The 27800-nt window shown below is 40.0% G+C and overlaps 2 protein-coding genes and 1 long non-coding RNA gene across 7 annotated transcripts in view; 2 read left to right on the forward strand and 1 right to left on the reverse strand.

Moving 5' to 3' along the window:
- Positions 1–427: 427 nt before the first annotated feature.
- Positions 428–27800, forward strand: part of LOC110013392 (uncharacterized) — a 41788-nt gene continuing 14415 nt past the window's right edge. The window contains exons 1-7 of one of the 3 annotated variants that reach the window (XM_078954223.1): positions 428–2235; positions 2987–3113; positions 3345–3464; positions 3884–4198; positions 4356–4613; positions 4699–4782; positions 5280–6110. In XM_078954223.1, the coding sequence (XP_078810349.1) occupies positions 3065–3113; positions 3345–3464; positions 3884–4198; positions 4356–4613; positions 4699–4782; positions 5280–5485 (1032 nt within the window). In that variant the 5' untranslated portion in view covers positions 428–2235; positions 2987–3064 and the 3' untranslated portion in view covers positions 5486–6110. Of the gene's footprint in view, positions 2236–2986; positions 3114–3344; positions 3465–3883; positions 4199–4355; positions 4614–4698; positions 4783–5279; positions 6111–27800 lie in introns of those variants that run through there. The other 2 variants (XM_078954224.1, XM_078954222.1) reach the window with 2 other exon arrangements.
- LOC105354953 (uncharacterized) overlaps positions 15831–27800 on the reverse strand; it is a 60119-nt gene continuing 48149 nt past the window's right edge. Inside the window, exons 1-6 of one of the 3 annotated variants that reach the window (XM_011480430.4) lie at positions 19462–19703; positions 18499–18598; positions 17761–18063; positions 16723–16980; positions 16526–16651; positions 15926–16161 (exon numbers count right to left, since the gene is read on the reverse strand). In XM_011480430.4, coding sequence (XP_011478732.1) covers positions 15941–16161; positions 16526–16651; positions 16723–16980; positions 17761–18063; positions 18499–18598; positions 19462–19503 — 1050 coding nt within the window. In that variant the 5' untranslated portion in view covers positions 19504–19703 and the 3' untranslated portion in view covers positions 15926–15940. Of the gene's footprint in view, positions 16162–16525; positions 16652–16722; positions 16981–17760; positions 18064–18498; positions 18754–19461; positions 19704–27800 lie in introns of those variants that run through there. The other 2 variants (XM_020706603.3, XM_078954226.1) reach the window with 2 other exon arrangements.
- Positions 25475–27569, forward strand: LOC144994960 (uncharacterized). Its single transcript, XR_013658701.1, has 3 exons — positions 25475–26283; positions 26355–26474; positions 26971–27569. It is a non-coding gene; the product is annotated as an uncharacterized LOC144994960 (long non-coding RNA).

The following is a 27800-nucleotide window of genomic DNA, read 5'->3' on the forward strand; positions in this document are numbered from 1 at the left end:
CGGGCCCCTGCCTCGCTCCTCCCTGGACCAACCGTTGGCCGGGCGGATGGCTGCCTGGAGTGCGGAGTGGGTCTCCCTTGGGGGGTCCTGGCCCGTACCTGGGGTTGGGGCGGGGGGATGCCCGGAACTCCTGGGTGGTGGTGGGGTGCTCGTCTGGGGCTGTGGGCGTCCTTCTCCGGTGGGGCCCTGCGTTGGGTTCTCCCGGCGCGGCGGGGGGGGCTGCTCTCCTGGTTGGGCTGGGGCGGCGCCCTCTTTCCCTCCGTGCCTCCCTGCTCTCTGGCTCTGGGGGCCTTGCGGCGGCCCTGCTGGCCCTGGCCTGGGTGGCGGGCTTGGTCGCCCGGGCGGCGGTTGTTCCCTGCCGGTTCCCGTGTGGTGTTGGGGGGAATCCGGCTGCCGCTGCTGGTGCGGTGGGGGTCTTGGGGTGGGGATGGCTGGGCACTCTCCCTCCTTCTTTTCACGTTCCACCATCCATTTTAGAAGAACATAAACACTCACCTGAGCACAGGTGTCAGCTCAACAGACTGAATGACTGAAATATTTCACACTAGTTGGTTTTAAGGCATAAGTATGCGTGTGAACACTATCTGTTTTGTGTACATGTCGACAGGTGGACATTTTTGCAACTAACAGGTGTGTTTATAACATTTGAGTGTGTGTGTGGACAGGCTCCGCCCTTATTTTTTGTTTTTTTTTTTACATTTGAACCTTACCATAATGATTAACAACCAGTAAACTTGTTGCTTTATGCTGCTTCATGGTCTTATCCCCCTTCCCCTCCTATTATCACCCCCTACCCCCCCTCTCTCTAACGTCCCTCTTTCTTCTTCCCCTCTTTCCTTTTCCGTCCGGTCCAACACCAAAGATTTTCAGACATGTTTGAAATTAATAAAGTTTGGCCTCAATTACAAAAGGGGTTTATTCAGACATACCTTTGGTTTGTCTGAAGATTAATAACCCCTCTTGTTAAAGTAAAATATGTCCAACCCAAGAGGCCCTCAGCTCTCATCTGTCTGCCTAGCTGTTGGACAGGACAAGTTAGAAAAAAAAAAAAAAAAAAAAAAAAAAAAAAAAAAAGAAATTGGCTTAATTAATGGATAAAACTTTAACACTCTGTTGTTTAAATGTGTAGTATTATCTATGCTCTGGTTTAGTTTTGATGTATTTTGTGTAACTCTGTACACACATCCGTATCACAGACAAACCAGCTGCTCTAACCACTGAGAAACAGTCACTCTATCTCTATAATTTGTGTGATGTAATGTTTTTACTAAAAATCACAAGTTGCATGTCCTGAATATCTTTTTTTATGCATAAAGGGAGGCAGTGCTGGTGGTGGGGCTGTGGTTCAAAGGTAGACCGATCAACTTCTGATTAGAAACTCACTGGTTCAGTTCCCGCTCTGCCTGCCCACATGCCAAAGTGGGCTTGGGGAAACCGATGATGATGATTGGTCGTGGTGGTCTGGTAAGTGCCACCAAAAACAATTTAAAAAAAAGAGCAAACATTTGTCCACTTTTAGACGAGTATGTGAGTGTTATCAACAAGTCTGTTAGCAAAAATACTAGTTTCACATTTGTCGTGTGCCTGTTGCTTTTTTTCTATCACGTGTTTTTGGCCTTGAATAGACATTTTGTAGAAGAAGTCATTGCATAGCAGATATGTTCAAGTTTAGAAGCAGCTTCAGATAAGCAGATGCTGATAAGTAAATGGACAAATGTGGTCAAACAGCAACTAGAAGTCTCACGACTTGCTTTTATTTCAAAAACTTTGATGTGTGACCCAAGAAATATAAATTTCTTGATTTGGTTTTTGATTGACCCTTTGGGGAAACTAAAGTAATGATGATGGGATTGTCTTTTAAACATATGGTTTTTTGTTTGTTTTTTAATAATATAACTTTTCAAATGGTCAACACAATAGGTCAGATTAATAGTAAAGTATAGTTTACATCATAGTTTAAAAACATTAAACATTAGACATAAATGACCAAGACATTAGATCCCAGAAATGTGTGTTAATCACAAAAAACTTTCTTTGATAAAAATTGCTTTGCAGGCATTTAGTAATTCTCAGAAGTCTCCTCCCCATTTTTCAGTCACTTTTTTTGTCCCAGCGATCAGTTGGTCACTAGTTTTCTTCTGAGGTCGATAACTGTCAGCACATTTCACAGTGTTGAAGGACACATTCACATTCCTTAAAACAACAACGGTAAACAGCTGTCGCTGTTAAACTCTGGTGAGTAAAGAGACATGAAAACTGAAAGCTGGACCATGTTGCTGTATGATGTATATTTAAATCTGTTTTTCCTTTATAGATTTTTTTTCACAGCAGTTTAACAAATATTTGTTTGTTTTAAGCATATTACACTTGATTTCTAAAAATCTTAATTGAAAAGAAACCGAAAGCTATCGATTTACAATTGATGTTAACTTCGTAAGCAGTTTTGATACTTTACCTGGGAACAAAAATCATTAATGCAGGTGTTGTTCAGACAGGTTTGTCAACAGTTTCTTAATTTTTCAGCAAAGAAGAACCTCGCATGAAACAGACCCTTGAGAAACGAGGAATTTAATCTAGAATAATGGGCTTAACTGGAACTAATTCATCTCTATTCATTTGAAATTGCACCATTTGAAATTATTTTTCTGATTTACAATCACACTAGATTTTTTATATTCTTGTTTTTAATCTTTAAGTTATGTGACAGTTACAGATAATGTGAAAAATCTGTCACATCAGCATAAGAAAGATTGAAAAAGCTATAATATATGTAATAAATGTTTGAAATGCATGAAGGCTAACTTTCAGTTATGCATAATAACCCACATGGCGTGCTGCTATCAGGTCTTTATGTCTGTCTATTAGACACATGATTGTTTCTTAAAAAGTCAGTATTTTTTATTTTACTTCAGGAATACAAAATGATTGATCTGTGCAGGATGACTTTTTGACTAAATTATGATCTCTTCTATTTTTAAACCTGCAGATTTCACACTGGAAATTGTTTTTCTTCTCTGGCTCATCAGTTACAGAATATAAGTGTAAATTACCATTTGGTAACAAAATGAAACATATTTTTGGATTGCTAACAATACTACTTGGAACATCTTATGGTAAGTCCTTTCCATTAGTGTTGAAAATGATCCATTCCTGTGAACCGCAAACTGCAGAAATTATATTAGATAACCTTGATATTAACGTTGGTGATGGAAATTTACTCAATTATTAATACAAAAATGTCTGTTGAACTAAACATCATTACTAAATAACTGTAAGCTGTATCATTTGGGAATATAAAAGAATATAAAAGTTCAGTTCAGTGACATCTTACTGTTTTTTAACAGGTTTGATTAACGTTAACAACACTTTCAACGGGTCTCAGACACCTAAACTGGCGGTTGAGACAAACAAGACTCATTGGACCGAAGCAAAATCAAGGGTCCCACCTACAGAAGCACACAGAGGTAAAGAGTTAGAGTCACTGTCAACAGTCTTAACACATCACACATCTTTAAAGAAAAATGTAACTTCAAACCCAGCGGAGTCTCTAAATGATATAAAAAAATCCACTGGAGTGAGGACAGCATAAGTGCATGATGCAAACTTGACATTTTTCGATTAGTATGAAACATTTTGTTTATCACTTTACATTTTTAAAATATATATATAAATCAACTTGAAATCAAGAGACACTACATCAAAGTTTACATATTTAAAAGAAGATTTAGTCCCAAGCATTGTTGTTGAAATGTTCTTTTTCCTCTTAAAGACTTTCTACACAGATCAACAGACATTTTGTCTTTGTTTTAGGTGTTATATTTATATTGGGATTTAAAAAAAAAAACTCCAAATGTGAAGATTTTTTAACTATCCGAATTTCCAGGTGTGGTGACCTACTGTGATGGCAGACAGAATGGAGCTCAGTGTTATGGAGCTTTGGGAGGAACTGTTTCTCTCCAGCTGATGGACGACTTCTCCCAAATACATATATACCAGTTGTTAGCTAAAAACATGAATTTACTACAAGTAAGAAAATCTAGACCACTTGAGATGCAAAACAGAACTTCATTTTTTCCCTCTAATGGAACATTTTGGATCCATAACCTGAGCAGGAGTGACAGTGGTGAATATAGACTTCAAACATTTGATTCAAATGGAACATTGGCAGAACCTCGCACCTTATGGTTGTTAATACAAGGTAAATATATCATTTAATATTTAATAGATCATTGTACATCCAAAATCTGGCTGTATGTGGACAATCTACGCAATAAGTGTCAAAGTTAGTGTTTAGTTTTTCCACATCTCTGCTCTTCATCAGAAAGATTGTGAATAAAGGTGTGTGTTCTTCTCAGCTCCTGTGTCCTCCGTCTCGCTGGTCTCTGAGTGTTTGTCTCAGGGAGAGATGAAGGTGTCCTGCTCCTCTGAGGGAGGGGACAGTCCTCAGTACAGGTGGACTCTGAATGGAAAGTCACTGACAGAAGCTGAGCTGCTTTCTGGAAACAAGCAGACAAACATCATCACTTTGAAACAACACGTCTCAGGACGTCTGGTCTGCTCCTCCTGGAACCACGTCAGCTCTGCTTCTAATGCGACATACATCTGTACCTGTGGTGAGTTAGAGGAATAAAAAACATAACAGTCAACAAATTGATTGCTGTAATCATTTTGTTTATGGATTATTTTGCTTTCTCACAGGCTTCATTCCTATTAACTGCACCAAAAGGACTCTGTGCTTTGAACCAGCAAAAAGCCCACCAACAGAGAAGGACAGAACTGTGGGTAAGGAGTCGGACACCAAAAACCTTTTTCAAATTACATCACACATATTTCAAATTAAACACAACAGAATCTCTTCTTATCAGCTGAACCAAAGTCCAGACCAGCATTATTGCAATTTTTGTGGTGCAGGGGTAGAGCGGTCAACCTCAGATCAGATGATTGCATGTTCAGTTCTCAACTTTCCCACCTATGTCTCCTCGGGCAAAACACATAAACTCCCATTGCTCCCATTGGTGGTTGGAGGTTGGCGCCAGTGTTCGGCAGCCCAGCCAGTGTGTGAATGTGTGCGTGCATGGGTGAATGGGACTGTGACTGTAAAGTGCTTTGGGCCTTTAAGGAAGCTAGTAAAGTGCGAAACAAGTACCCACCACATACCATTTTAATGCTAATTAAACATTGATAGATGTTACATTGGTAACTACTTAAGTCTTCTTTATAATTTAAATACTTTTTCTTGGTCGTTGATCTAACATTTTGTGTCGTCTTTGTGTCTCTAGTTCACGCAGATCCGTCCGTGCTGAGATGCAGTCTGATGTTTCTGTTTTCTGTTGTTTCCTTTGTTGGAATCGGCGTCTATTTCAAGTGGAAGAAGATTAAATCTGAGAAAGCTGAACAGTTTGCTGCAAGACACAGAAGAACGCTTTCACAGCGTTTCTTAACAAGTGTACAGGTTCTGTACGATAACATTCAACCAAAATCATAATCTAGTATCACATTCAAGTTAAATGTTCTACACAAAGTTTATGACTTCTATGACATGACTGTAACTATACTGTACAAGCAGAGTAAAGTCATTGTTTTTAATATGATTCCTAATAGACTTAAGAGCAAAATGTTTTCATCGCTACCATCTTAACACCTTGGTTCTCATACAAATATACATTTGTAACTTCTGTTTTGTAAATATTTTAAGCTTATTCTTCAAAAATGTGTGATTTAATTTGGAAAACCTTGATGACATTTTTGTATGTGCTGGTTTCCAAAACATTTGGTGTACTTTTTTACTATGGCTTTATGCAGCCAGCTTAACGTGGCATTGAAACTAAAAGTGGGTGTTGAAAAATAAAATATTTGTAACTGTTAATTCAAAACTTACATTTTAAACCACAAATTACATTCAATAAAATGAATATGCCATTCAAGTCCAACTTATTCTGCATTTTTAGTCGATTGCTTTCTCTTCTTACGCTTTTTAACGCTATTTTTACTCCCAAATCTTTTGTTTTTCAATGCCAAGTTTTTGTTTCAATTCTATGTTAAGCTAATGTCATTGTAAGCCCAGATTTCACACACTTAATATTAATATGACAATAAAACTCAAAAATAAATGTTTTGTTCTTAGCATACATGTTCACGCATGTGACGGAGCGGCTCCGTCTCTCGGGCTGAGCGAACACCGTGAGCACACATACACACACACACCCACACATGTTGGTGCGCGCGTCCACGTCACAATCAAACATTTCGCTGTGAAACCATAGTTTCTTACAATTCACCTTTCATTTTTACAGTTTAGACCTCGGGTGCACACTTGGTCATCAGTAGTTTTAAGCATACACGTGCTGGTTTGCGGCGCCTTCCGTCCGTGAAACCCGGGTTCGACTCCGGGCTGCTCCCTGTTCCCTTCTCTACCTCTGCCGGTTCCAAGCCCGGTTTGAGAAGGTTGCGTCAGGAAGGGCATCCGGCGTAAAACATTGCCAAATTTACCATGCGACTTGTTCGCTGTGGCGACCCCTGATGGGAGAAGCCGAAAGTGGAAGAGAATACATAGAACCGCTTACTCACGGCAGCCCAGCAGCAGCTCAGCAGCAGCGGCGTCTTAGCCACGCCCCCTCCGTTGACAGCCAAACCGAGGGATTTGTTTTTTTTGTTTATATATTGTTGTAAATCTTAGGAAACAGCTGTTCCTAATTTATCTTGTTTTTGTTTCTCGTTTTTTCTTTGTATAATTTAAGTTGAATTATTTGTGGCTGAAGTTAATGTGATGGACATTATTTAATTATTGAAGGAAATATGAAATGTTTTGAGAATAACTTTCTTTACAATTTTCTAAGTAAAAGGCCTAATTATGTGGGAGTGGCAAGAGGTACATAAGAAGGCGCCTCACTCTCACAATGGCAGAGGAAGCCTCACTCTCATCATTGCAGAGGGACTGAGAGGTTGAGAGAGAAATGGGCAGAAGGAGTGCCATTCAAATTCACAATTGAAGGTGATATGATCTGAAGTCAGATGAATTTATGTTGTTTTACTTTCATTCCTGCTTTATTTTTGTGTGTCTCCCAAAGACTCTATTAAAAAGGGTCAAAACCCTATGAAATCTCTCCTGGCTTGCCTACCAGTTTTTGTTTTTGCATTTTTTCTGAATTTCTTGAGAGAACCCCGCGACATTTGGTGTCAGAAGTGGGATGGCAAGCCGTAAAAGGAGGATTCAGCTTCCAAAACGAAGGAGTGGATTACGGTCCCAGAAAGACTCCCAGCATCCTGAGGCAACTGTGGACCAAGCTTGGGAAACAGCACCATCTACGCCATCTGAAGAAGAAATGGAGGCACCTCCAAAGCCAGGTCCCTCTGGTACTTCAGGGAGTGACATGCTGACCATTATGAGGGATTTCTTGACTGCTCAGCAAAAGAGAGAAGAAGAGCTTGTGGCTTCACTTCACCGCCTGAGCGGATCCCTCCAAAGTAAAGTGCAGCAACCGCACATCAAAGCTCCGTGCAAATCAAAGAGCAAAGGACCATGAACCCCCAGTACATCTACAGCAAGCAGCCCAAGGTATACTCTACCAACTCCAGCATCACGTCGTTTGCCGGACACTGAGACGTCATCACCTGGCTCAGAAGACTCTGACAGCACTGCACATCCTAGGGGTCTTTTTTCCGATCCAAAAATTCCCCCTTACCAGATGGGGGAAGACATTGAAAACTATCTGATGCGCTTTGAACGCATCGCTAAAACATGGAAATGGCCGAAAAAAGAGTGGGCATGTCGTTTGGTTCCACTGCTGTCTGGTAAAGCCCTGGAAGCCTACACAGCAATGGATGAAGACCGAGCCCACTGCTATAAAGACTTGAGAGCAGCACTGTTGGCTAAGTTTGACATTTCACCAGAGACTTATAGGCAGCAGTTCCGCTCAACATCTGTGCCGCATGGTAAAAACCCGACAGAAACCTACCATCGCCTGAAGTCTCTCTATCGCCGTTGGATCCAGCCGGAGCGGCACACCAAGGAACAGATAGGGGAGGTCATCATCTTGGAGCAACTACTGCGGGTGTTACCAGCTGATGTCAGGACCTGGGTGAAGGAGCATGAGCCGACAGAGGGGATCGCAGCAGCAAAGTTGGCTGTCCAGTACCTCAACGCCAGGAGAGGAGGGCCAACTCTACGCTCCATGGGGGTAACATCTCAACCAGCCCAGCTGTTTCAGCAAAGACTGTCGAGGAGGGAGAACGCTCCAGACGCTCCAGGTACCACCAATAAGGCAGCAGGCCAACGATCATCTGGTAAGGACATTGTGTGCTTCTATTGTCAGCAACCAGGACACAAAGCTTCAGTGTGTCCCATTCGGAAATCTAAGGTCACTGGTGCATGTTATCCACCTAGACCTAGGGGTGAGCACCCTGATGGTAAAGACTTTAAAGGTCAGAAATATATTGATGTGACTGTTAATGGACAACTGATCACTGCTATGTTGGACACTGGAAGCTTCATCTCATTGATAAAGCGCAGTTTGGTGCCAACGGGGGCTCTGGATTATAGCCAGAAAACAGACATTCTTTGTGTTCATGGGGATAAGCATCTTTATCCTAAAGCTGAATTAACTGTATGTATTGATGCTCAGGCCTATCTATTAACGTTTGCCGTGGTAGACAATTTACCTGTAGATGTTATTCTCGGATGTGATTTACCTGTGCTCATGGACTTGCTGAAAAAAACAACTGAGCCACTGAACATAATGAAAACCCACGGTGAAGTTGATGTGAAAATTTCTGGGGCTGTACTCACTCGAGCCCAAGCTAAAGCTAATGTGCAACATTTGCCTGATTTTGATTTTGATGACAGCCTTTTTGAGGGTGGTAAAATTAGGCTAAGGAAATCTCGCTCCCAAAAACGTTTCGAGAAAAAACTAAACTTAATGAGCCCAGAGGCAACAGATTTTGTGGGGATGAAACACGGGAATATTTCTGATTTACAAAAGGAGGATAAAGATTTGAAACCTCTGTTTGCTAAAGTCACACAAAGTAATGACAAACTCTTTGTGGAGAAGTCACAGTTTATTGTTGACAACAATGTCCTATATATGGCTGAGGGTGAACAAAGGCGTCTTGTTGTACCTGTTATTTGTAGGCCACTTGTTATGCAGCTCGCTCACACCGTTCCATGGGCAGGACATTTAGGTCGTCATAAAACATACCTTAGAGCAGCATCTCGTTTCTACTGGCCTTCTATGTATACAGATATACAGAAGTATTGTGCCGCATGTCCTACCTGTCAGAAAACATGTCCAACCCGAAAATCAAACAGAGTCTTACTCCAACCACTTCCTGTTATATCCACTCCACTCCGAAGGATTGCCATGGATATAGTCGGCCCACTTGTTAAAAGTAGTAGTGGCCACGAATATATCCTTGTTGTCTGTGACTATGCAACCAGATTTCCTGAAGCCTTCCCACTGCGCACCAGCACTGCTCCCACTGTTGTCCGAGCCTTGGTTCAACTGTTTTCCAGAGTGGGGATCCCAGATGAGATCTTGACCGACCAGGGGACTAACTTTACTTCCCGGCTGATGCAGCTCTTCTACAAACACCTTGGAATCTCTGGTATTCGAACTACACCGTATCACCCACAAACGGATGGTTTGGTGGAGAGGTTCAATCAGACACTCAAAAAGATGCTGCAGAAGTTTGTGGATGACACAGGTAAAGACTGGGATCGCTGGTTGCCAGTTCTTCTGTTTGCCTACAGAGAAGTTCCTCAAGCCTCCACAGGATTTTCCCCTTTTGAGCTCCTGTACGGGTGGGATGTCCAAGGGCCGTTGGATCTACTCCGGAAGAGTTGGGAGGCTCCGTCTACCACGCCTGCAGGCAAAGGGGTAATACAATTTGTGTTGGAGATGAGAGAACGACTACAGAGGTATCAAGAGGAGGCAGAAGTCAACCTGCGTGAGGCCCAAAGGAAACAAAAGACTTGGTATGACCAACAGGCCCGTAACCGTGAGTTTCAACCTGGGCAGAAGGTTCTTCTTCTTCTCCCTTCCTCAACTCATAAGTTGTTGACTAAATGGCAGGGGCCATATGTCATTACTCGGAAGATGGGTCCGGTCACCTATGAAGTTCACCACCCTGAAAAGAAAAAGTCAAAACAAACATACCACATCAATCTGCTGAAAGAATGGAGGGAAAACCCAGGTCCGACTCCTACGAGAGCCATGCTGGTGAGAAAAATCAACTCCGAAGAGGACAGCGATGAAGATACTAGCTCTGGTGGTTCAGCCGGTCTGGCACACCTCCCACCCAAACAAGCAACAGAACTGACTGAACTGTTCAAAGATGTTTCCTCACTGTTTGCAGATAAACCTGGAATGACCTGCTTGATTGAACATATCATCAGACTGAAGAATGGGCTTCCGATCCGCCAACGTCCGTACAGAGTTCCACAGCAACTGGTGAGCAAACTTCAAGATGAAATAGAACAGATGTTGAGGCTTGGGGTGATCGAGCCTTCCAATTCAGAGTGGTGTAGCCCAATGGTCATTGCCTTCAAGAAGGATGGTTCTCTGCACATCTGTATTGATTTCAGGAAACTCAACTCCATCTCTGAGTTTGACACCTATCCCATGCCCAGAATAGATGACCTGCTAGAGAAGATTGGACCTGCAGAATACATCACTACCCTTGACCTGTGCAAAGGGTATTGGCAAGTCCCTCTGGAGAAGACGAGTCGACCGTACACTGCATTCCAAACACCTGCAGGGTTATTTCAGTTTACTGTTATGCCCTTTGGTTTGCATGGTGCCCCAGCCACCTTCCAGAGGTTGATGGACAGAGTGCTACAGGGATGTGGCCACTGCAGTGCAGCATACCTTGATGATGTGGTAATCTACAGCAAAACATGGACAGAGCACATGCAACATCTCTCCTTGGTTCTAGGACGCATTCAAGAGGCTGGCTTAACACTTAACCCTTCCAAGTGCAGATGGGCCCAGCGAGAGACCGAATACCTTGGGTACCATCTTGGAGGAGGAGAAGTGCGTCCACAAGTGGATAAAGTGGAGTCGATCCGAAACTGTCCTAGACCAAAAACCAAGAAGGAAGTGCGATCATTCCTAGGACTGGTTGGCTGGTACAGGCGTTTTGTTCCACAATTTGCAACCATGGCAGCTCCACTTACATCTTTAACTAAGAAGGACCAAAAGAACCCAGTTCAGTGGACAGAGGAGTGTGAAAAAGCATTCACAACACTGAAAGCCTGTCTGTGTTCATCACCGGTCCTGCGAAGTCCCGACTTCAACCAAAGATTTCTGGTGCAGGTGGATGCTTCGGCCGTCGGCCTGGGAGCGGTGCTGGTCCAGGGGGAGCCAGGAGATGAACATCCAATATTGTTCCTTAGTCGTAAGCTTCAACCACGAGAAACCCGATATTCTACTGTTGAAAAGGAAGGTCTTGCAATTAAATGGGCATTAGAGAGTTTGCGATATTATCTGCTAGGTAGAGAATTTGACCTAGAAACAGATCACAGGGCCCTCACCTGGATAAATTCGATGAAAGATCATAACAGTCGTCTCACACGTTGGTACCTATCACTTCAACCCTACCGATTTGTTGTGCGACATCGATCTGGCCCCACCAATGTAGTTGCAGATTTTCTCTCCAGGTTGCCGAACATCGACAACCTCCCAGAGGGGAGGGATGATGTGACGGAGCGGCTCCGTCTCTCGGGCTGAGCGAACACCGTGAGCACACATACACACACACACCCACACATGTTGGTGCGCGCGTCCACGTCACAATCAAACATTTCGCTGTGAAACCATAGTTTCTTACAATTCACCTTTCATTTTTACAGTTTAGACCTCGGGTGCACACTTGGTCATCAGTAGTTTTAAGCATACACATACATAGAACCGCTTACTCACGGCAGCCCAGCAGCAGCTCAGCAGCAGCGGCGTCTTAGCCACGCCCCCTCCGTTGACAGCCAAACCGAGGGATTTGTTTTTTTTGTTTATATATTGTTGTAAATCTTAGGAAACAGCTGTTCCTAATTTATCTTGTTTTTGTTTCTCGTTTTTTCTTTGTATAATTTAAGTTGAATTATTTGTGGCTGAAGTTAATGTGATGGACATTATTTAATTATTGAAGGAAATATGAAATGTTTTGAGAATAACTTTCTTTACAATTTTCTAAGTAAAAAGCCTAATTATGTGGGAGTGGCAAGAGGTACATAAGAAGGCGCCTCACTCTCATCATTGCAGAGGGACTGAGAGGTTGAGAGAGAAATGGGCAGAAGGAGTGCCATTCAAATTCACAATTGAAGGTGATATGATCTGAAGTCAGATGAATTTATGTTGTTTTACTTTCATCCCTGCTTTATTTTTGTGTGTCTCCCAAAGACTCTATTAAAAAGGGTCAAAACCCTATGAAATCTCTCCTGGCTTGCCTACCAGTTTTTGTTTTTGCATTTTTTCTGAATTTCTTGAGAGAACCCCGCGACACGCATGACAGAGAAGTTTTGTGGACTCAGTGCACAACAAGTGTGCAAATGACATAAAACACACAACAACCAAGCAGGAGAACTGAATGAAACAACGTAACAAGTTTCACCACATGGGCAACCAAACAAAGTCACCAATGCATACAACCAGAGCAAAAAGCACACTGACAATATGCATTGTAAACACACACAAGGTAATGTCACAGGGGAGTACTGCTGCTGGTACAGCAGGACTGATCCCAAACAAGCCCATCAATATGTTATGGTTCAGATAGCAATGCCTCATCTTGGTCCAGGACAGTGGTCTACAACATTAACCCCAAAAGAGCCTTTCAAGTTATTAGCAAGTTCCTTTCAAAATAAAATACACTCTGCATTAAATAAAATCCTCCTACCTCAGCAGATTTACTGGTACTAGAATTTACAATGCAAGAAAGTCAAACATGGTGTTTTTTTTTTTTTAAATATGAGTTTTATGTGCCTTCATCTTTCTTATACTAACAAATGTAAACATCACAACATTTGTCTAGAAGCATTTTTTTCAAGTTAACAACATAATCTAAAAAGAATAAATTAAAAATGATAAATCACTCTGAAAGTAAGCTAAACCTTTTACCATCATTTTGCTCAGTTTTCTGACACGTAAACATAAATTACTAATCTTAATTAATTTAAAACAAATTAACCAAAACTACAAACATATGATTTTCAGAATATTTGCATAAATGCAAACATTCTGAATAAACCATAGGTTGCAAGCAGGTTGGAATGGCTGTGTGATATGTGGCAAATGAGAGTCAGGAAGAATGAAAGGGAAGGTGACGAAGACTGTGGGGACAGCAGCAACGTTGCTGGTTTATGAGAAAGAGACAGGAAGCAGAGCTGAAGATATTGAGGTTTTTGTTATCCAATCTACTGCTTAAGTTTGTTTTTCTCAGGGTTGGCTCTGCTATAAAGTTGACTGCTGGGACCGTTCTTTTAATCTATCCAAACAACTAACGAGAATTAAAATGTACCACAGTGAAATAAAGTCAAGAGAACTCGACAGCTACGGATCAATTTCTGGGTTATGAGCGCCCTTTAGTGTCCAATGTTTGTCCTACTAAAGGTAATGGTCAAAGGTCTTTACATTTTTATTTTGTCAAACACATCACCCTACATGCTTGATTAAAGATAACTCAATGTCTTTATGTGAATTAGGACTATGAAAATGCAATAAAGCTACAATTTTTAAGTTGCGGGATTTGTGTTGAATCATCCAAAAAAATTACAATAAAAGAAAATCAAACATGCCAAATACTTAAGCACTGCACTGAGCTCAGTGTGAAGTATTGTTTATATCACTCTGACCCAGTCATCAACAACTCACAAAAAATGTGATTTTAGCACTATTACAAAACCTTCTGACAGAAAAAAATAATCTACATTCCTTACACAAAGTGATAGTCACAACACTGATGTGTAAATGTCACAGAAGAAAATCAGCAACAGGTTCTCTTAGATAAAACCAGAATTCTTTGGTTCCCTTTAAGGGATTACAATAAATTTACAATGCCCGTTTTCTTCTCATTAAATTGATCACCTCTAAACGAGAAAACTTACAAACATAACTTTACATTTATTTTGATACATTTAATTACATTCATTCTAAACATGAAGTGCTGATACAAACGTCCATTTGACGAGACAAAACTATTGCACAAACAAGAGGTTAAATATGCTTAATAATCTAGAGTCTTAAAAGAGGAAGTGACATCACAACTAACAAGTCTCTTATAATTGGTGCTTCATTTAGTCAGTTGATAAGGATTTCATATGACAGACATCTTCAACACCTCCCTGATGCAGGCAGTGGTCCCCACCTGCCTGAAAACCGCCACCATCATTCCAATACCCAAATCATCCACAGTGACAGGTCTGAATGACTATCGGCCGGTTGCCCTGACACCGATAGTCATGAAATGTTTCGAAAAACTGGTCATGACCCGCATCACAGAATCCATCAACATCACCAAGGACCTGCACCAATACGCATACAGGTCAAACCGATCCACAGAGGACGCCATCTCCTCTGTGGTCCACACAACCCTCACCCACCTAGAGAACAAGAACGCGTACGTTCGACTGCTCTTCGTGGACTTCACATCAGCTTTTAACACCATCATCCCGCAGACCCTCACCCAAAAACTACACACACTTGGACTGAACCCCACTCTGTGCAACTGGGTCTTGGACTTCCTGACAGACAGACCGCAGTCTGTAAAAATCCGCAACGTCTCCTCCTCCCCGATCACCCTCAGCACGGGCTCCCCCCAGGGCTGTGTGCTGAGCCTCCTCCTGTTCACCCTGCTGACGCACGACTGCACAGCGAATAACCCCAGCTGTCTGATCGTGAAGTTTGCGGATGACACAGCTGTGGTTGGACGCATCACCAACAACGATGAGTCCGACTACAGGCAGGAGGTGGAACATCTGGAGAGCTGGTGCAGAGACAACAACCTCTGCATCAATGGGAAGAAGACCAAGGAGATGATCGTGGATTTTAGGATGGACAGATGCCCCCCTCCCCCCATTCACATCGGAGGGGACGCGGTGGAAGTGGTTTCCAGCTTCAGGTATCTGGGCGTGCACATCTCCAGCGACCTCACCTGGAGCACCAACACCTCCTGCCTGGTCAAGAAGGCACACCAGCGCCTTTATTTCCTGAGGAGGCTCAAGCGAGCTGGGATGGGGATCCCAGTCCTGACCTCCTTCTACAGGTGTGTGGTGGAGAGCGTCATGACATCCTGCATCACGGTGTGGCACGGCAGCTGCTCTGCGGCAGAGAGGAAAGCTCTGCAACGAGTGACCAAAGCTGCACAGAGGACTGTGGGCTGCAGCCTGCCGTCCACCACTGACATCTATACGACCAGATGCAGGAAATTGGCCTCTCGCATCCTGAAAGACCCCACTCATCCCTCACACCCTCTGTTCTCCCTGCTCCCCTCAGGCAGGAGACTGAGGAGCATAAAGAGCAGGACCACCAGACTGAGGAACAGTTTCTTTCCTGAAGCAGTCAGACTGCTGAACTCCGGTTGATCACTGCACCCCCCCCCCCCTCTCTATGGACAACAAGCTAATTCCCAAGTGCAATATCACAGGGCTGTGCAATACTTAACATAATATACTGTGCAATTTGAAAAATACTTCTGTGCAATACTCATCAGGAACCACACCATAACAGACTGATATCTCACTGACATTATTATTGATATATATTATTTATGTCTGAATGTAAACGGCTGGCCCGGGACCAGAGAGCCTAATTTCGTTTTATCATGATAAAATGACAATAAAGTTTTCCTGATTCCTGATTCCTGATAAAAAAATGTATCAAACCAAAAGATAACATTGATTTGCTGAATCTGTTGTTTTATAGACAGAACTCTGAGTATAATAATAAAATCAAAATTAAAAATTTACTTTTGCATGGTTTGGTTGAATGTTGATGTACAGTGCTTGTTCATTTTCATAGAAATGATCTGAAAACATTCTTCTGTGTCTTGCAGCAAACTGTTCAGCTTTCTCAGATTTGATCTTCTTCCACTTGAAATAGACGCAGATTCCCACAAAGGAAACAACAGAAAACAGAAACATCAGACTGCATCTCAGCACGGACGGACCTGTGTGAACTAGAGACACAAAGACGACACAATATGTTAGACCCATGACCAAGAAAATGATTGAAATGATGAGATACTTATTTTGAAAAAGACAGGATTTATATGTGCAATACACTATATACTCATGAAAGTAAAATCCTTAATTGCCTCATATTTATTTTTATTCTCTAATAACAGTGTAAATAAATATGGACTCTTTTAAAATATTATACATATTTTCACAGGTAAAACCTTGTTCCAGTTTTACCTTCATGCTGGACTTTGGTCCAACAGTTTATAACAAAATCATTTGCAGACTCTGCTGTGTTTGAGTTTACTGATTGGTTAACAAATGTGTGATGGAAGAAGTTTATTGGTGACTCTGACTCCTTACCCACAGTGATCTGTGTCTCTGTTGGTGAGACTGTTGTCGGTGGTTCAACACACAGAGTGTTGTTTTCCTGAAACACCCACTTTGATATCTTCGTCCCATTAAAGGTGCAGTTTATGTAAATGAAACCTGTGAGAAAACAAAGTATATGATGTACAGAGTAATCTCAACTTTTCAAAGTTTTTATTCCTCTAACTCACCACAGTTATTGATGTTTATCTCTTTAGAAGCAGAGCTGACGTGGTTCCAGGAGGAGCAGACCAGACGTCCTGAGACGTGTTGTTTCAAAGTGATGATGTTTGTCTGCTTGTTTCCAGAAAGCAGCTCAGCTTCTGTCAGTGACTTTCCATTCAGAGTCCACTTGTACTGAGGACTGTCCCCTCCCTCAGAGGAGCAGGACACCTTCATCTCTCCCTGAGACAAACACTCAGAGACCAGCGAGACGGAGGACACAGGAGCTGAGAAGAACACACACCTTTATTCACAATCTTCCTGATGAAGAGCAGAGATGTGGAAAAACTAAACACTAACTTTGACACTTATTGTGTAGATTGTCCACATGCAGTCAGATTTTTTGTATAAATATCACTTCAAATATCAGCTGATAAAAACATATTTACCTTGAACTAATAACTGTAGGGTGTGGTTTTCTGCCATTTTTCCATTTTAATCAAATGTTTGAAGTCTATATTCACCACTGTCATTCCTGCTCAGGTTATGGATCCAAAATGTTCCATTAGAGGGAATAAATGAAGATCTGTTTCTCATTTTAATCACAAGTGATCTATATTTTCCTCCTGATAGTACATTGTCTATTTTAGTTCTCAACAGGTATCTGGGTATTTGTGAGAAGTTGTCCATCAGCTGGAGAGAAACAGTTCCTCCCATAACACTGAGTTCCATTCTGTCTGCCATCACAGTGGGTCACCAAACCTGGAAGATTTGAAAGTTAAGAAAGAAAAAAACAACATATTATACATAATAGCTATTTAAAGTGAGATCACAACACAGTTATATAAATCTAAATGTAAACATTATCAGGTTAAAAGTCTGTTAAAGTTTAGTTTAGTTAATTTTTTTTGCTTCAGTCTAGTGAATCATATAAATAAAAAAGATCATATAATAAAATAGGAAGAAAACATATTAAATCAGAAAAATACAAGCAGTTTTATGTATCTGTTTCTGGATTGATTAATGGATTTTAATTCGATGACTATTAGCATTTGGTTAGTAATTACCTTGAACTGATAACTGTAGGATGCGGTCTTCTGTTATTCTTCCATATGAATCAAATGTTGTAAGTCTATATTGACAACTGTCATTCCTGCTCAGGTTATGGATCCAGAATGTTCCATTAGAGGGGAAAAATGAAGATCTGTCTTGAATATAAAGTGGTTTATCTTTTCCTCCTGATAGTACCATGAACAATTCGTATCTGGGTATTTGTGAGAAGTTGTCCATCAGCTGGAGAGAAACAGTTCCTCCCAAAGCTCCATAACACTGAGCTCCATTCTTTCTGCCATCACAGTGGGTCACCACACCTGGAAGATTTTTAAGTTTCAAAAAATAAATTAAAATTATGCACATCATCGTTATTTAAAACAAGACCACAACATAGTTCTATCAGAAACCAGACATCAAGATACAGTATATGGAAGAAAAGTCTGTCAGACTGATCTGTACCATTTTTCCTGATCTTTTAAGTAAAGATTGTCATCATCAACTATGAAACTAACAGTTTAAATCATACCATGATAATGCTTGAAGATTTGAAGTTTGAATTGATACATGGCTTTCATTTTTTTGACTAGTAGTACTTGGTCAATAGAGCTCCTAGAAGAATTTACAGTCTCTGGATTTTATATTAAAAGAAATATCTGTTTTCTTAAATTAATCCATAATAAATCATAAAAAATCTTAATGTAAGCAATAAAGGACAGAATTTGATGAGTAAAGAACAGCAGACGAGAACTCACCATCAGTGACTGTGATCAGCATCAGCAACAGTCCGATCACAGATGTCATTTCTGCACAGTTCAGTCTGTCGACTCTCCTTAAGCTTTTCTCAGACTTTTCCTGAAACCAGAAATATTTATATTTTACTCTGCACAATCTGCAGAGATTCCTTTCAGTGAGGCTGCTGGAGGTGTGAACACTTTGACCAGACAAAATTATTGCTGTAGCTCCATTTTTTTCCCTTCCTCTTTTAGATTGTTGGCAGACAGCAACTGCTGAAAGGGAGAGACAGAAAAAACCCATATTGGAAGAGAAACAGCTTTTGAGGTCATTTGTTGCAATATTGTATCCCTTTCATTGCTGCCGAGCGACACCACCAGAAAACTAAAAAACAAATAAAAGAAGGACTCTAAGACATAGGAAACAGAGACATGTATTTTAAGAAAATATTCAAATCCTATTGATATAAAAAAAGAGGGTTTCAAAGGCCTATTTTAAAATAGGAAATTTACAACACAAGGATAAGTAGACAGATGCTTATATGTATATATATATATATATATATATATATATATATATATATATATATATATATATATATATATATATATATATATATATATATATATATATATATATATATATACATATATGTATAAAAAAATCATTGTTTTTGAAAGCTGAAAAAAGTTTTTGGAAGCAAAAAAACAGTTTTTGAAAGTCAATATTTGTGTTGAAAGCGCAAACATATTTTTTTAAAAGAAAATATTTTTTTTGGAAAGCAACTATTTAATATTTTTATTCTACTTTGAAAGTTTTGTTTGCAATGTCTTGGCATATATCACTTCATAGTTTAGAGCGGCCAAAAAAATAACAACACAAACTACTCCCACCGCACAATTCCTAATTTTGTTATTTGTAATTGCAACAAACCAAAAACTAGTTTAACAAATAATATAATTACAAGGAGCTTCACCTCTTACCTCAGTCACAGCCCGCAGCAGCCTGCCCTCATACTTTCTCATTGCCAGTTCACAGGGATTTGTCTACTCGTTGTAGGGTTCTTCTAGTTGAGACAATTTAGTGTTTCTGATCCAGTTATGTTCTCAATCATCTGAACCTGGGAAAACCTTAAGTGGCCGCAACAGTACCCACCGTATCCTTTCAGTTTTGCACTCAGTTGGGTGGACAACCTTTAGGCAAAAGCACATAAGAAGAAATGCCTTAAGTAACATCAACCGCCCATTATTATTTAACCCTGTCATGCAAAAACCCATATCCCATAATCAGACTGCTCTTGTGAAAGCGTTTCGTCCCACCCTGTCCTTGTGTAGCAATTCTGTCAACAGCTTGTTAGCCAGCAGTATTTACTGTTCTCTAAGGTCAATGCCCAGCAGAGAGACTCTTCAAATAAAAAACGATAAGATGCAGCAGTCATCCGAAATTAATGTGAAATAAGGTGAAAATAATCCTTTTTATTATACTGTTGATGCAAAAAAAGAACAGAACACAAAAGAAAAGCATCTCACACAAAATTTTAACAATTTAAGTTGAACAACAACAAACCTATCCTGCACAAAACAGGAACAAAAAGGACAGAATCAAAGGAACTCAAAATAAAGATATATTAAAACAAGAATGAGTAAAGAGATAGAAAAGGAGAGAAAAAGCTGAGGGAGGGAAAGAGCCAGGCTGAGGGGAATTCAGCTGAGGGGCCATTGCTCATTTTGGAGAGTCACAGTTATCAAACATTTTCTTTAGATGTTTTCAAATGCATTTTTTAAACTCTTTAAACAATAGAGACTAAAACTCTGCTCAAACCTTACATTAAAACATAACAAAAGAGAATTCACAAAACATTACTGAGATCATATCTAATTGTGATAAACCGTCTTGCAGAAAACAGTGTGCGGTCTCACATTGTCCTGACTATTTTCACCAGGGTCTGTTTTAGTACCATGAAGTAGAAAAACTGTTTCTTTACAGAGAAAGTATTTAAAGTATAACTTTTGAGGTGCATTTCCTTTGGTTTATTAACTCCAAGGTCATCTGGATCCAACAAGTGAACCCGGATGCTGCTGCTGCCCAGTGGTGGACTCAGCAGTTTGGGGGCCCCAGGCGAAAAATAACTAGGGGCCCTCTGCAGCGATTGAATTATAATTTTTTTTTAAGAAGCAATGGGGTAAAAGTTCTTCCAAATCTTTTTGGCTATCTGTCAAGGTTTTTTTATGACAAAGTAAAAAAATAATGAGTGTGGAATTTATTTTGGAGAAGTTTTAATTCTTCAGCTCTGCTCCCCAAGTACTTTGGAGGACCGAAACAGAAGAGTGGAGAGGCGGTGCTAAAATGTGTGTCGCCATGGCGTTTGGCTGCATATGCCTTGCTCTATATGTGTTCAAGTAGTCTCACTAGCGTCATTACAGCTTGGGCATTGTGCTCACTTTTTTAGGCAAGTCCTAATGAGCATTTTTGTGAAACTGAAACAATATACCTCTCCTGATTCATAGATGGAGAGGCGTGTCCTGCCCGGCCCACCCTATGGTGCTGGAGGGGCAGAAATGGGTAATTTTGAGAATATTTCTTTATTTTTCTTATTGATTCCATTCCAAAGTGTACTGTTTTATTCCATCATACACATATTTGTTTCTTTCACCTTCTTTAGTAAAATCTGATAGAGCATGGAATGCAAATACATTAATAAAGCAACTGCATCAGTGAGGCAAATGCAGCCAAACACTGTGGGGACAAACGTATCAGCTCCGCTTCTCTACTCTGCTGATGTTTCGGAGTGCCCACCACTACACGGTGGCAGCAGCTGCACTTGGATTCAACCCTCAAAAATGATCCAGCTCAATACTTTTCTGGATAAAAAGAAACACTGACAAACTAAAACATTTGAAAAATAAATGTTATCTAAGGTGGTGCAAAAGAAAATAAAAAAAGCTCTGTAATGTTCATCATAGATACTCTTCAACTTTGACTTCAACTCCTTAAAACTTTGTAGTGCCTCCTTAGACTGAATGGATACATCAGAGGACCATTTTAGATGTTTTAGAGACAAATCTAATCAAACGTTGTTTATTTATTTAAAATGAAGGGAAGCAGATTGAGCTGGTTTGGACACACCGAGAGGAGGAACAGTGTTGGGAAGACGAAAGAGAAGGTTCCCTGGTGGTAAAAGGAGGACATGCAGGTGTTTGTTGTGAGCGAGGACGATGGAGAGGAGAGGTGGATGATTCACAGTGGCGCCCCCTAGAGGAAGCAGCTGATAGACAAAAAAAGAATAACTTTATTCTTTACTCTTTCGCTTCAACACGAGTCATTTAAAAATGCCAAATGGGGGTAAAATGCTTTTTCTTAAAGCCTCTCTAAAATAAGTTTTAGTGCAGTAAAGAAAATGTAACCCTGATCCTCACACATTAAATTAAAAGAAGCGATTTGCAAACAATGATCATTAAAATTTAACAGCTGGGTTGCTTCAACCTAAAACTAATCTAAAGCTCAGTTTGGTCTCACTAAGTAACTAAACAAAGTCACAAAAAGGCAGACCATGTTGCAGTTTACTTATACACATTTTGCTGTTTCATGTTCTTTTAATTTAAGACAAAACGTGTGAATGTTACTATTTTACGTTTCAGAGCCCCCCAAAAAAACTTTCACAGAGCGAAACAAGTAAACTACAAACCCCATGTTTATGAATGCATTCTGAAAGTAAATGGTATATGTCTCGCTCGAAATGTCATCAAAATAAAGATTAGTCCTCAAAATATTTTGTTTTGTTGGATTTTCCACCGAAAAATGAACGAGCATCCGCCATATTTTTTGTTCACGGCACGCAAAACCTCAAAAGTAACGTGATCATGAGAAGGCTCATGGAAAATGAATAGGAAAATGAAACATATCCATCTCACAATTTAGGGGGTCGTTACTGTAGAAGTACTACGTTTTTCCATGTGGACAAACTGCAGGTTTGGGGACGAGACTGGGTTGTTTAAGAAGTAAAATACTACATATGTGTGAAATGGACGAAAAAAATCTGTTTTCATAAAAAGGCTGACATTATTTTGCTTACTGACTCTCAACTTTTCTCATGAACACTTTGCATGTTTAAATTGTACAAATTGTTTGTCACAAATTGTTTGGCCTTGTCATGTAGTTTATAAAATTAACCTAAATGATATTGTTAATAAAAATAAGTTTCTATAACTGAACTAAAATGAAGACAATAAATTCTCTTGGCATGTGAAGAACTGTTTTCATCAAAATCTTTTCAGAAGCAGTTTGTTTTTGCAATTCTTATGTTGATAGTTCATGACTGCACAGTTTGTGTGAAACTTTATTTCATTCAGTTTGATGATATCCTTCATCCATCTCTTTTTTAGACTCGGTTAATCCTGTATTGGGGTCAAAAGGATGCCTAACCAGCTACTGGACAAACGACAGGTACACACTGGATGATTTGGCAGTGCATCGGAAGGCGGAACTTTGTCCCATTTAGAAACTTGCCCTTTAATCTTTGCTGTTACTCAACTTTTAATTTGTTAAAGATCAAGTGTGCACTTCTGATTCAACCCTCTGCTTATCAATACAGACCCCTTTTTGTTGTTTTGTTGGCCATACTATAAGGACCCCATAAAACTAAACCTGAATGACCAGAAGTGTTAACATGTGTCACAAAAAAGAAAAAAGTTTGATGAGGAAACAAAAGCTGCTTTTTATGAAGATGCAGATAACTTTGATCCTTTTTCAGAACCAGCAAAACATTATCTTACTTGACCTTTTGACTGAGAAAGGAAGCGGTTTGTCACTTTTTTTTTTCTGCACTCTTCAAGGATGTGTGTTCGCAAACACTAAATAAAGGAGATCAATGTTCTGCCATAAGAATATGGATTAAAATGTGCATCTTTTTGTTTTTGTTACAGCAGTTTTCAATTATCAGTGTTCTTTGATTGAACATTTCATCAGACTACAGTCAGTAAAACAAAGCAAACGAGACAATTTACTCGTCTCTCTATGACGTTTTTTCCTGCAAGTTATTTTTTGTTTTCACATTATGTCCTGCTACTTTCTAACTATAGTGACTATAGTTTCTAATGTTAAATTCAAATTTTGAGGTCTCAAAAGCTGTTTTATTTTAAATATAGAATCTCTATCTCTTATCAGGATTTTTCTGCTGACGATGAACTGGGGAGGTAAAACTGAGGTCAATCTCTTTCTTCCTGTCAGCCACCCTCCCCCCCCAAAAAAAAAACCAAAAAAAAAAAAAACCAAAAAAACGGAGTATAGCGAAAATCTGTCTGGACGGTGTGTTCACACCATCACCTCCAACAGCCTTGCTGAAAGGACTCACTGCAGATAAATATAAATAATTCTGGTTTCAGTAAAAGTCTGAGAAAAGCTTAAGGAGAGTCGACAGACTGAACTGTGCAGAAATGACAGCTGTGATGGGACTGTTGCTGATGCTGATCACAGTCACTGAAGGTGAGTTGATCATCCCATTCTTTTCTTTATTTCCATTATTAGATAATGCGTTATTAATCACATTCAGTAAAAAACATTTAAAAAAATGATGAACTTTTTTTATTTAAAACCACTTGCTTCCAGTCTCTTTAGGAATCTTTCTTGACCCAAACAACAAAACTCATAAAATCCAAATTAGTGGTTTGCACCAAAATCAACAAATGTATGTGCAATTTCATTACTTCTGAGTCATGACTATCTTTAATTTGAAAAACTGTTGAATCATTCCCTCAACAGAAATCAAAATCATTTATTGTCATTACAATTGTAATTGCAACAAGATTCGAGCAGCTGAAAACAGACAGAGGATGTCAGTTGTTCAAAAACGAAGTAGAGAGTGTGCTAATATATAGATGTACATGGATGCAACTGTGCAAAATGCAGTTTATAAGTAGAAACTGGTAAAGGTAATGTATATAAAAAAATGAAATAGAATAAAGAAAAACAAAAATAGTACACTAAGGAGTAACAGGTAAAAGTCCAATTGCAACCAGGGTACAGAATCTGGGACTTGGGTGTGGTGTGCTTATGTTTAAAGGTGTTAAATGGGTGACAGAAAAAGCCTTGTTCTGATGGACTGTTAGCATCTGCCGGAGTTTCATCTATTATTGCAAATAATAGATCCATCTGTGTCTTTGTTTTCCTTGTCCGAGCTTGCATCTGACTCAAAATTGTGCAACTGGAGAGCTCCAATATTGCTCGCCATTTTTGTGGCACTGGAGTGTTGGGGTTGTGAGGGGCTGTAATCCAGCGAGAGACTGTGTAAACACACGGATAATGGGAAACGGGGGCAGTCTTATTCCACTCCAAATGCTATGCCCACAATTCAGGGGCAAATTTTTAATGAACTACTGCCTCTCTGCCAAAACTATGTCCTGGAAAATGACACAGTTTTTTAAAATTTTGGCCAAGAACAGCATAATCATGATTCCAGTATAAGACCACTGGAAAAACTTTAATAGTGGATCAAAAATATACCATCTGCTGTACTGAAGATTTTCCACAGACCTTTTCTTGATATTTGGTTTTATATAGACATAAAAAATGAAATAGACAGGTTTTTTATAGAACAGCGGTGTGATCTTTTTTTTTTCTGACTTCCAGGTGTGGTGACCCACTGTGATGGCAGACAGAGTTCAGTTCAGTGTTATGGAGCTTTGGGAGGAACTGTTTCTCTCCAACTGATGGACGACTTCTCACAAATAAAAAAAATGAGGAAGTGGCTGATACCAAGTACATGGTTGTAATATATAGAGGAAAAGATCAAAAATATTCTCATGAAATGCAGAACAGTTCTTCATTTTTCCCCAGTAATATGACAGTTTTGATCCACAATCTGAGCAGAACTGACAGTGGTGAATGCACACTTACAAGCTATAACTCAGATGGACTTCAATTATCAACCCAGACCATAGACTTGTGTGTTCAAGGTAAATGTTTTTTTCACTTTTAAAACATATTCAAACATCAGTCCTATTAGTCGGCCAGCAAGGTCAAGAGGGCAGCAGCCAAAGCAACGGTGTGCAGATCTCCTCAAAAACTTTCTCTAGTTCAGTCAGTGGAACTCCAAGTTGCTTTCAGACTAACCAATGTCACAGAGATAGTCAAGGTGCCCCTATGTGGCACCATGTGTATACCTTTGTGACCTTGTATGGTGGTAGGGGACAGTGCCTCTGCACTGGAAAACCAGAGAAGGCTCTTCTTTTACGAGGAGATCAGCTTCCCAGGAAAAGCAATCTACAGGGTACTGAGAGGGGAGAATTAAGATAGTCGTTGAACCTCTGACTATGAAAGCAACAGTGTAGTGTAGAACGGTGTTATGCCGCCAATTCATGTATGTCGCTAATTTGCAACATACCATTATATCCCAGATTGCACTGAATTTAACATCACCTAAGAACAAAAAGAACATTGGATAATATGTTTTTATGGAATTGGTAATAATTAAGGCACGACGGGGATACAGTTATTTAACTGCTCTGCTCTTCATCAGAAAGATTGTGAATAAAGGTGTGTGTTCTTCTCAGCTCCTGTGTCCTCCGTCTCGCTGGTCTCTGAGTGTTTGTCTCAGGGAGAGATGAAGGTGTCCTGCTCCTCTGAGGGAGGGGATAGTCCTCAGTACAGGTGGACTCTGAATGGAAAGTCACTGACAGAAGCTGAGCTGCTTTCTGGAAACAAGCAGACAAACATCATCACTTTGAAACAACACGTCTCAGGACGTCTGAACTGCTCCTCCTGGAACCACGTCAGTTCTGCTTCTAAAGAGATAAACATCAATAACTGTGGTGAGTTAAAGGAATAAAAACTTTGAAAAGTTGTGATTACTCTGAACATCATATACTTTGTTTTCTCACAGGTTTCATTTACATAAACTGCACATTTAATGGGATGAAGATATCAAAGTGGGTGTTTAAGGAAAATGACACTCTGTGTGTTGAACCAACAACATCACCAACAGAGACACAAAGCACTGTGGGTAAGGAGTCGGAGGGCCATTATTCTCCATCCTTCACACATTTGTTAACCAATAAGTAAATGTGGACAAGCTTGAAGGTAAATCAAATTCTTCCAAATTAAAATATAATTTAGGCCATATTAAAACAGTAAACAAAATGTATTAATACTCTGTAACAATGGTGTCCAGACTGCATGGTGGCAAAGTGGTTAGCATCCTTGCTTTATGGAGAAGGCTCTGGTTAAAATTCCATCAGTGGCCTTTCTGTGTGGAGTTTGCATGTTTACCTCTAGTAAGTTTTGTGCAGCCACTCTGGATTCTCACAAAGTCCAAAAACATGCTTCATATATTAACTGGGGACTCTCAGTTGTCTCTTAGCGTGAAAAAGCCAGTTTGTATTGCACACATAAATCTAGTCTTCCTCAATGCAGAATACTATAAATAGAATCTCCTTTGTAATTTAAAAACGTTTTCTTGGTCATGGATCTAACATATTGTGTCGTTTTTATGTCTCTAGTTCACACAGATCCGTCCGTGCTGAAATGCAGTCTGATGTTTCTGTTTTCTGTTGTTTCCTTTGCTGGAATCGGCGTCTATTTCAAGTGGAAGAAGATCAAATCTGAGAAAGCTGAAAAGTTTGCTGCAAGACACAGAAGAAAGTTTTCCGAGCATTTCTATGAAAATGAACAAGCACTGTACAGTAACATTCAACCAAAATCATGGAAACATTTCAGTGGAGAAGCTTGATTTGTATGGATCATTTTGATGAAAACATAGCGTTTTCCAAACTGATTTTAGGATTGCATGATGTGGAGGAAATTACATTGATTGTACAAAATATGCAAGCAAAGACAGGCAGATCAGTCTTTCAGGCTCCTTGATGTAAAACTTGAGATGAAGCTCAGTGTGAAGTATTGTTTGTGCCCCTCTGCCTTTATTACCTAGCTGTGTATTTGGACCTGAGCTTCTGTTACCTGACTCTGTGTCTGACTTTGTTTGCCTGCCACCTGCATCGACTCTCAACTGGATCTTAACTATCCCGTTTTTCCTCTGATGATCTCATGCCTGTTATTAACCGCTGCCTGTCTGAGCCTGATTTATCTTTGTGGACTTTTAGCTGAGCTAATAAACCTGCTGCATTGGAATCAGCCGTCTGCCTGTTTTTGTGACAGTATTGTTCATTTTAATCCAGAGAATTCTAGTTTTTTCAAAGAAAACCTGTGGGAGATTTTTTTTGTGCTAATGTTTGCACATCATGGTTCCGACTCTTCAGTAAAAATGGTGCTGCACCAAAGTCAATGACTGTCAGTTACTGTAAAGAATGTACAAGATGTTTTTCAGAGTCAG

This window comes from Oryzias latipes, chromosome 10 (genome assembly GCF_053564925.1).
Source record: "Oryzias latipes strain Hd-rR chromosome 10, Olatipes_Hd-rR_3.1".
Taxonomy (NCBI): Eukaryota; Metazoa; Chordata; class Actinopteri; order Beloniformes; family Adrianichthyidae; genus Oryzias; species Oryzias latipes.